Source organism: Aotus nancymaae, unplaced genomic scaffold (genome assembly GCF_030222135.1).
Source record: "Aotus nancymaae isolate 86718 unplaced genomic scaffold, 86718_ANA_hifiasm-v0.15.2.pri h1tg000003l, whole genome shotgun sequence".
NCBI lineage: Eukaryota > Metazoa > Chordata > Mammalia > Primates > Aotidae > Aotus > Aotus nancymaae.
In genome coordinates, this window is record NW_026988414.1 from 68,736,973 (window position 1) to 68,747,100 (window position 10,128).

Sequence of the window (10,128 nt, forward strand, 5' to 3'; positions counted from 1 at the left end):
TTCGGGACCTCAGTGAATACAAATACAAGATGGGCCGGTCCTTCAGGGAACTCAGCCCTTTACAGCACAGGCCTCGCCTCCCCCACCCCCTCTAGTACACAGGCCATCTTTTTACCCCAAGCTTTCAGGGTATGCTCCTGGTGTCTGTCCAGGATCCCATTATTTTAGCTACTAAGGTGAAAATGTCTACTCTGCTTTGCAATCAAGTGCCACAGAAATTCAAAGGGGCTATATTGTTTATAATCTATAACATCTGGAAGATCAAATTTTTCAAACGGTTTGTCCTCAAGAAAGTACTTCCCCTGGGAGTATTCGGTGGCGGCAGCAGCTGCCCAGAACACTGGATCCTATCATTCACACGGTAGGTGATGGAAGGGGCCATCTGAGACACACCAGCCAAGCCCATCCTTGCTCCTACCCTTTGCCAAGAGCAGTCAGCCTGGGGGAGAACAAGGCAACGGAGACTCCAGGCCCCAAGAGGGTTTCCCTGGCCTCTCTGGCCCCACAGATGGGAACTTGCTTCTCTCTTCACCCTTCATAGGACACATTGGCAATAACAGACAGGCAAAGGAAACCTCTCCCCCAAAGGGCTGCATCTTCAAAGCAATAATGAAGCCAGCTGGTATGAAGGGGAGAAAGGTATCTGTCCCTGGGTAAAATCTTCGGGGTTGACTAGACTAGACGGGCCCCCTGGTTAACCCCCCGAGCCTGGTCCAAACCTCTACTTAAAAATCCAAGTCCCTGTTGATTTCCAGAGGGGCCTCTTGGGCCGTCAGCTCTGCAGCCTCCTAGAACCTGAGTCCTTGGTGCTCCAACCTAGTGACCCCTCCCCTCCAGCCTTCCCCCAGAAGGTGGCCTCACTGCGACAGCTCCACAGCCCACTGATTGTGCAACACCATTAGCAAACAAAAGAATTCAAAATCAACGCTGGTGCGAATTAAGACTTCCCCCATTACCTTGAGAAACGCAAGGGCCTAAGGACCCTCAGTAGGGAAAGGCTGGCCCACAGCTTGCTGCCTGCAAAGGAGGATGCTTCAAAACAACAAACCCACCAAACATTCCCCGCCTACATGGCAGCAGGACATTTTTCCCTTCCTTAAGTTTCCCCTTAACCCCAACTTGAAGGGAACATTGATTTTATAAAGAATTTTTTTAAATATGTATTTTGAAAGAGAAGAGAAAGCCACAAGAAGAAAGGAAAAAGAAAAAGGAAGAACGCATCTTGGCTGTGAGTCTCAGAGAGCATTTGTTGAAAACAAGATATTGTCCCTTTAAGCATATAAAAACAAGGCCCTTGAGCACGCAGTTCTCACTCTGGTACACAATTATGGGTGCTTTCAGCTGTCTAGCACTACTTCAAGTGCTCTCTTAAACCAGACTGTCAATGGCATGTTGAAAGCTATTTTGCTGGCTGCTATCATTAATAGCAAAGTGGAGAGCTGGGCTGATGAGAATTAAATATGGGGGAGGGGGCGGGTCATAACCAGTCATTACAGAATTACCAATATGAGAAAGGAGACAATGCCACTTTGGGGAATGAAGTTCAAAGCAGCGTATGATGTAGGGAAGCAGGCAGGGCAGGCCACAGACGGCCCAGAGCGGGCCCCCAGCCCCACCCCGCGGCAGATGGACTCAGGCCAGCCCTGGAGAGCCAGCCACGCAGGGATGGAGAGAGCCACCGAGCTGGGAGCCGTGAGTGCAAGGGCAGCGGGGCCTTGGAGATTGCTCTGCTGCAAAATATCACCACTTCGCCTCACTTCCCAAGTGCAGTCCCCGCCCCATATCATTCCGAAGACGTGTGGCTTCCAGAACATATCTCACCACCTTGCCGTGAGCTGTTGCCACTCTGGAGGGGCCTCCGCCAGACTTCTGTCTCATAAACCCTGCCCTCCCTTTAACACTCGCCTGGAGTAAAAGCCCTTCAAGTGAGGTCTGCTCTGACCCGACTCTCCTCTCCCAGGAAGAAGAAGCTGTTCTGTGCTGGGTGCTCCTCCTGTGACACTGGGGCCACATTAGCACTTACCTCACTGCATTGCAATTACTTAGACACCCGACTCCCCAGCAGAGGGAATGGTGTCTTATTCGGCTGTGTAACCAACTCCTGCCCACACCCAGCACATCCCAGGCCCCTAATAACTGCTTTGGGAATGGATCCAACCCCCTCATTTCACTGATGAAGAAACTGGATGCTGGGCCATAGGAGGAAGCCTGCAGAGCAGGCGGTCAGCCCACAATTAAAACTCCCACTTCCTACTCAAAAGGCTCAGGGAATCGGAACTCTACGCTCAGACAACCTGAGTCAATTTTCAAGAAAAACCAAGATGTTTACTGAGCACCTACTACGTACTAAGCGCTACAGAGACCTCAGTAGAGGGGCTTCCTTCCTTCCTTCCTACAAAAATGAGAAGAGGAATGAATGCCAGATCACAGGGGAAAACTGCCGAGATAGGTCTTTATCACCTTTTTGCCCTGGTGTCCGTATTTTGATAGAACGACATTCTCCTATGCAGAAAGCAAAAGATTTATTACTTGACTGCCTCACTCCTTCAATAAAATGGAAACAACGCCTAGACCCTCCGCTGTGGGAAGGAGTTTAAGGAGAGGAAGAACTCTGTCTGCCATGGGCTCCTGGTCCAGGAGAGTTCATAGAATGAGTCCTGAATTAGGAGCCAGGTTCCCACCCCTTGATCTATCTGTAAAGACAAGACAAGGGGCCATTTGCTCATCTCCCAGGGACATTTCAATGACAAATGTACAAGAAGGAAAAGACCCCAAATGCACTGAAACCCCCACTCTGTACCACTCCCACTGGCAACTAGAGAAAAGGGGTCCAAAGGCAGTCGTGAGGGGTGGGGCAGCCTCCCTTTGGCTAGACAGTGTGCTGGGAGCATGGAGCCCAGCAGACCCCAAAGCTGAGCAAGGCAGGCACCCATTCAGTGAGAGGACTCGTGTGATTACAGTCTGTTCCAGGGAAGATCAATATGGCAGGAAAAGTCAGATGGATCCCAGGGTATAGGGGGGTTCTTGGATGCCAGCACTCTGGCAAAAACAAACAAAAAAAGAATTCTACAGCTCAACTCAGATGCCACGCAAACAGGCACTGCCCTAGTGGAAGGACCTGTGACCCCTTCTGTTTTGCAAGTGGGCCCACATTCTCCTACCAAGATAGGTTCGACTTCTTGGCCGAGTCTTTTGTAACCTCACCGCCTGGTGACTCCCTCTGGTCACCGGGTACCTTGCACCTTCACTGTGGTCCCAGAACTGTGTGTCTCAGGATCTTCCAGCCAAGCCTCTTATCACTTAGATGAGAAGATCCAGAGAGGGGAGGGGAGGGGAGTGACAAATGGGGATTTTCCATTTCCCACCTCAGCCCTGTGTTTATGGCCCCCCACGGCTGGGGTAAAAAGTTCACAGGTTGTACCACCTTTCCCTGTGTGTGAATCTTCCCTCTGGGATTGCTAGTTATGCATTATGGATTATTATTACACACATCAAATCATTAGTTGTGCAAATAGCTGGCAATTCAAAACAGGACTGTGGACAATAAGGGTTCAGCGATATGATTATACAACCCAAATGGGGCACTTTGGACTTTGGTGGGGCCAGGTTTGTAGCCTCAGCCTGTTTGGATAATAACGAAGAGAGAAGCAATAGTAATTAAAGACACAGAGTACATTAAAAAAGGAGCTCTCTTCATTTTTCGAGTCTTGCAGAAAAGAGTCCTGGGTTGGAAGGAAAGCGGCAGTGGCAGCTTCTCCACCAGCGTGGGACTGTATGACTGGAGACACCAGCTTCCCTTCTCGGGGCCTCCGTTTCCTCATCTGTAACTTGAAAGGTTTGCACGAGAAGCCAAAGGACTCTTCCAGTTCCAGGATTCAAAGAGAAACTTACAGGAAAGGTTGTTCAGTTTACAGAAAAAGGTGACTGTATTGTGTTGGCACGGTACTGCCCTAAAATCAAAATGGCTCAAGTCCACTTTCAAAAACATCAGTGCTCACCAACAGTGGGCAAAAAGGCTGCCTGACCCAGCTTCGCAGGGCGCCAGTGCCTCAAATCCAATGCATGGCAGTGGCTCTGCGGCCCCTGGTTCTAAGCTGGCTTCATTATTTGTGGCTGACACTGGAAAGCCTCTGCACAAACAAGATGGCAACTGATGAGCCGGTCAGTCGCCGCTGCCTCCCCAGCCTCACTGAAGACGCTCCACATTCTGCCTGGAAGCAGGGGGCTTGAAAGAGGTGGGTGACCTCTTGAAGTCCCGGGCCAGGGCCAGGCCTGTGATTCTGTAATCTTTGCTTTACCGTAATTAGGGAGGGAGGCAAAAGAGTAGGAGGAGAAACCATTTATTACTTCTCAGGGATTTTGACAGCTTGGAAAAAGCGAGAGGGAGACAGAGAAAGGAGCCAGTCACATGAGTTTAACCTCTCAGTAAAATAAAAATGGGCTGGCCGCACCTCATCAGCTGCCCTCTGTCAGTACCCGGGCCCATCTGGCAGGACTCGAGGTTCCCAGCTAATTGGCATTTCCCATAGAGCCAGCAAAGGCAAGCTTTTAAAAAAAATACGTGGTGGTGATGGTGGAGTGCGTGTGCGTGTGCACGCGCAGGCTGAGGACTGCCACACTTCCCAAGGTGCTAGCTCTGTAGATCATCTATTATATAAAAGTACAGACAGTCCCCACCCCCACCCCTAGCTTAAAGATGAAGAATCCAGCCTGTTTGTTCCAGGCAGATGTAATCACACGAACAGTCAAGTCTAGAGGGCAGGACACTGCATGAATAATTCAAGCACTCCAGTCACTTGATTGTGTGTGCAGATAAAACACCAGTCAACCGCTAAACAGGTCAGCTGATAAACTTGTTTGCTCAGGCCTAACCACCATTCGCCAAATGTACCCAAGACCCACACTACAATTAGTGGCAGGGCTTTCTTCTACAGAACCCTTGCAAACCTAGGGAGTGGCCAGCCCCATTAGGTCAGGGTTGCATTTCACAGCACAGGATTTCTTCACCTCTTTGCCTCTTTGTTCCTCCACAGCCACAGGGTGATTTCACCCAACTCAGAGACGGCCATAAGCCTGCAAAACCACTGCATTCAGAAGCACACATGTTCATGCTGGGAACTGAGGCTGGAGGGCAAAAGTGAGTGGCAAGCAAGGTAAAGTGCCCAGTGAGGAAGCTAGAGGCCTGGATTTGAGTCCCGGCTCCTCCCTCCTGGCTTCCCTGAAGCCTCAGTTTCCTCACCTATAAAAAGGGGGCAAAGAATCCCTGTATCCATCACTGGCAGCTGAGAGGATTAAATGAGACAATGTAGCCAAACCCCAGGCATTCTCCCCCTAAGAACCTTCTTTGGGGAATGGCCAGAAATCCCAGATGCACACAGCTGCTCTTGATATAAACCCCACCACCAAATGCATTAAGATATTTAACTCTTCCTGCGTTCACAGCATCCCCAGGACTCGGAGAACAGATCTGCTGCCAGTCGAGGTGGATTCTTAGTGCCAAAGCACCATCCACTCACAGACATGCGGAACACCACCCATGCAGACCTCAACATGCAACGAGACATTACACCTTAATTACCAAGCTCTTACAATAACTGCTGCTATAAATTTTAAACCTGGGTGCAATTACTCTCTTTAAACACACCCAAGATGCTAAGCATTGAGAAAAAAAAAAATTTTAAGAGGGGGTAGAGAAAAGGAGGAAGTGGCACCCTGCATACATCCCAAGGTCCTTGAAACACCTGGGGCCCCAGTTTCATTTCAAACATTCTTATGGGACGAGTCAGATCTGCCCAGTTCCAGTCACAGAACCTGTCTCTATTCTATTTTCCCAAGGAGAAATATCTTTACATAAAAAGCCCTGTCTGTTTATTATTCCTGTATGTCAAGAAGTAAAAACATGGTAGCCTTCATGTGCCTTCCTAAGGGACTAACTAATCCCTCAGGAAGCCACAAGCTGGCTTCCCACATTGCTGGATAAACTCAGGCCCCTTTCTGGCTTCCCTTCACCCAGCACTGGGGCTCCCTCCAGGAGGGGAAAGGAAACTACGGATCCCAGAGGCTCTACAGGAAGCCACTTGGGTGGGCAGGAATCTGCCCACTTTCCAGGGTCACCTGCCCTTCTCACCTGCCCTGGGTCCTGCCTCCTTAAAGAGCAAAATTGAAACCTTATAAACGACTGTTAATTTAGAGCAGAAAATCCATTCAAGTCATGGTCACCAAAGGCTAGAATGAGTCAACAGCCTTCTGAGATTTCATGAACACCAATTGTTAAAAAGAACAACCGGCCTGCCTGCTCCATTATACGTGCCAAGTCAACCCTAATCGTTGGCCAAGCCAAATTATAGGCAGCCTTTCCTCAGAACACAAATACACAAACAGGCCTCTCCCACAGCCCAGCCTAGCACCAGGACTAGTTACTGATATGCACTGAGATAAAGGGTGTTTGTATTTGCTCGGTTTGAGGTATACTGTTATTAGAAGAGTGACAATAGCAGGTAGTTTACATATCCATCAAATGACACCACACTAGCTAAACTGGTTTGACTTCAGGATTTCAAAGCTGAGCTCAACCCCCAGCCCTCTCAAAAGTCCTGGCTAGGCTGCCCCTAGGCAAGTTAACTTCACTCAGGAGCTTCAGCTTCCTTCTCTGTAAAATGGGAATTCAGCTGCCTTCAAATCAAGACAGAGATGAGAAAGCCACCTTGTCAATTCAAGGCGTTAGAGTTGTGTTTCATTTCGGCTTAATATTTTTAAGCAGTTAGTGGCTTCGTTCCCTTAAATTTCGACAGCTCAGCCAGGCTTTTAAGGCTCTTGAAGTTTAATCTTATCAAGGCAGAACATCACATTTTTGCAAAAAGAAAAAGGAAAAAAAAACCCTCCTGCATTTCCTCTTGAGAATTTTACGTTAAAACAGATAAAAGCAGTCAGCCACCTCTGGGCTTTCAGGAGTTTGTAAAGCAGATCCTGGAGGTACAACTTTCCCTCTGGTCCTTTATCCTCCACCAAGATCCAAGACCAGGACTAATTTCACAAGCTCAAATGCTAAAAGCTCAATGTGTCTAAAAAAATCAGAAAAGCTTCAAACCTTGCATTTCAAGGCCTGGATCCATTCACTCTTCAAGGAGAAGGGGGAGGAATAGAAGAACCAGGCTCATTTTCAAACAAGAGAGAACATGAGAAGTCCACATAGGCAAGTTTTTAAAAATGAATTTGTAAAAGAGAACAGCACTTACCTGCTTGTGCATTTCAATGTTCAAGCCATAGGACATCTCATAGTACTAAAAGTAAAAAGAACGGCTATTAACTGACAGAAATCTGCTCATTTTTCAAAATCAGTTTTTTCTTGGAAAAGTTTCGGCCAAGTCATACTTTTATGATACATTTGCTAAAGAAGTTTAAATCAAACCCTAAGCCAGCTTACAGAGCGGTTTGAGAGCTGACAAGGGCGAGTGTTCCTCTCATCTCAACAGAACACTATATATGGTGGTAGTTAAGGGGGGCTGGGCTCTCCCTCCTGCAAGCACCGCATGTGCCCTATATCCTGTTTATACAAGGTTCAGGTTCAACAGGGAATCGTGTGTACACTGGGACCCTCTTGTCCTCTGAGAGTTATTTAGCACTGTGTCGAAGGCCTCTTATGTGGAAGGCAGTGCAGGGAGCCGGGCTTAAGTGCCTTCCATGCCCTCTCACAAAAGAAGATTAAAACTTGCTGAAATAGACACTGGGCAAAAAAAGGGAGACAGTCTGCCTACTGCCCCAGGGTGGACAAGATACCCAGCTGGGGGATCCCTGAGGAGGGGAGCAGGGACAGAGGGTTGTAAAGGCCTCTCCACTCCTCACAACACCCTAGGGAAGGAGGGCTTGTCCCACTCTGGCTAGATCCCAGCTGCAAAGCAGGAAAGTTTCCAAACACTCCCAGGAGGTCACTAAGAGATTTTTTTTTACCAACCCTAATTTCACACGGGCTGGTCCAATCCTATCTTACTAGCCAAGATAAGGCAATGGCAATCAGCCCCTGAGAAACCTTCAAAACACAAATTAAAAGCACACAAAGACAGTGCAGGAGTCCCCAGCCTGGAATTGGGGTTTCTCTTTCTGCCTCTCCCCTCACCCACCCTCCTCCAAGTGGCCCCGGCAATGGAAGCTGGGGAAGGGAAGGGCAAGACCAGATTATGCCTTCTCCCAGGGCCGCCTTGCGGCTGGGCGGTCGTGGGAACTGGCGCTCAGCTCCCCAGATCCACGCCGCGTCCCCGGCCGGGGGTCGGCGCCCCCCACCCCCTGGGCCCACGGCCGCGTCTCACCATCACATAATGGCGCTGCATCTCCGTCTTCTCGTTCGCCAGCTTGTCGTACTCCACTTTGAGGCTGCGAGGGCAGGAGGAGCCGGCTGAGGCCTGGCGCCTGCACAGTCTCCCGAGGCCCCGACCCAAGGGCCTCTGAGAAGCACTTTTCCACTGCACTGACACCCCCCCGGGGGGGTCCCCATTATCCCGCAGCCTTGGGGGCGCAGGGAGATTTGGGTCACCGCGGTGGGGAGGGAGATGTGAAACAATTCGAAACTTCCAGCCAGAGGACTTATCCCGGCCGCAGAGGAGCAGGACCCCGACGCCGGCTCCCGACACCCAGAACCCGGAGCGAACCCGCCCGCGACCTAGACCCTCATTCGGGGACCCCGCGGGCGGCGCTGGGAGCCAGGCGGCTGCGGGCAGTAAAGGGTTAAGGCGGCGCGCTCGGAAAGGGGAAACAAAAGGCGGAGGCCCTGGCTGCCCTGCCGCCCCGGGGTCGGGAGCCCCCTCCGTCCCTGCGGGGGATGGCAGGAGCCGCGCCAGGGCCGCCCCTCCCAGCCAGCCCCTGGGCGGCCCCCACCGGCCTTACCTGTGATACTGAGCTTGCAGGAACTGGAATTCGTCTTTGATCCTGTCACAAGACTCAGCCACCGTAAATTTAAATCCCGGCTGCCCGGGTTGATGGGGAGCCTGGAGCCCGCGAAGACAAGACAGGGGAGGGGGCGGGGGCATGAGACGGCGCTCAGAGCGGCCCCGGCCCCTCCCCGCCGGCGCCCAACCAAAGAGGCCACCCTCAGCCCAAAACCTTCCCAGCAAGTTTCTCAGCTCTCCGACGGGGCGGAAGGGGGGCGCCCCATCTCTCCCCGTCGGCAGCGGGGCTCCCATCGCTTTCACCAAGGGCCTCCCTCTCCCCAGTAAAGCGGGGGTGGGAGGCACGCCGGTGAGTTGGGAGACTTAGGAGCGGGGCCGGGGACTGCGTGAACAGCTCCCCCTGGAACAGAGACAGTCCCCCTCGCCACTCGCGCGGAATTAACCTCCTCTCTCAACGGCGCCCCCAGTCCCCATCCCCTTTGTGTGAGCGCACACACACAAACACACACACACCACAGAGGTAGCAACAAGCAAAATGGAGGTGCCAGATAAACTGCCTCGTTTATCCTGCCATGATAGATGCTTAAATAAACCGAGTTGCAATTACTCACCGGATGTCTGCCCTGCGGATACATGGCAGGGAGGGGTCGTGATTCCGAGAGCGTGGAAGCGCCGAGAGCCCGGGCCGGGGAGGTGCGGGGGAGGGGGGAGCCAAGCCCCAGTGGGGGGCGGCTGGGAAACCGAGAGCTCGCCCCCGGCCCCCCCAGCTCGCTCTCGCAGAGAAATCCCAGAGTCGGGCGCCCGCCCCAAGTGGAGACAAAGAGCCGCGTAGCAGGCGGCAAAGTCGTCGGCGGGCGCCGGGGCCGGGCAGCAGGCGCGGGCTTTGTGCGCCTAGGGCTCGGCGGGCAGCGGCCGGCAGCCTTCCCCGGGCTGCGTCGAGCGCGTCAGTGCCCGGGGCTGCGTGGACATCATCGGCTCCCCGGCAGGTCTGGAGCGGGGTCCCGAGGCTGGAGGCCCCTCTCGGGGCGAGCTCGGGCCCCCTCCGGGTCACTCAGCGCGTCGCGCCGGGAGGGGGGCGCGCCGGGGCAGCCCCAAGCATCCGGAGCGCGCGGGTCCGATCCCAGAGGCGGCCGGGCCTGGGGATCGCGGCAAGAAGAGGAAGGAGGCGGGCAACGAGGTGGCGGCTAGGGGCCGCAGGAGCGCCGGAGGGTGAGGGCGGGAGCCCGGCGCGGGCGCTTCGACGCCCCCC

General features: G+C 52.6%; 1 protein-coding gene across 13 annotated transcripts in view; it reads right to left on the minus strand.

The window, feature by feature from the left end:
• The window catches only part of TLE3 (TLE family member 3, transcriptional corepressor), a 48,752-nt gene extending 39,154 nt beyond the window's left edge, over positions 1-9,598 (minus strand). For 12 of the 13 annotated variants that reach the window (XM_012451329.2, XM_012451326.2, XM_012451324.2 and 9 more), the window contains exons 1-4: positions 9,491-9,598; positions 8,878-8,978; positions 8,304-8,367; positions 7,236-7,280 (exon numbers count right to left, since the gene is read on the minus strand). In XM_012451329.2, coding sequence (XP_012306752.1) covers positions 7,236-7,280; positions 8,304-8,367; positions 8,878-8,978; positions 9,491-9,514 — 234 coding nt within the window. In that variant the 5' untranslated portion in view covers positions 9,515-9,598. Of the gene's footprint in view, positions 1-7,235; positions 7,281-8,303; positions 8,368-8,877; positions 9,021-9,490 lie in introns of those variants that run through there. The other variant, XM_012451323.2, reaches the window with a different exon arrangement.
• Between the last annotated feature and the right edge of the window lie 530 nt (positions 9,599-10,128).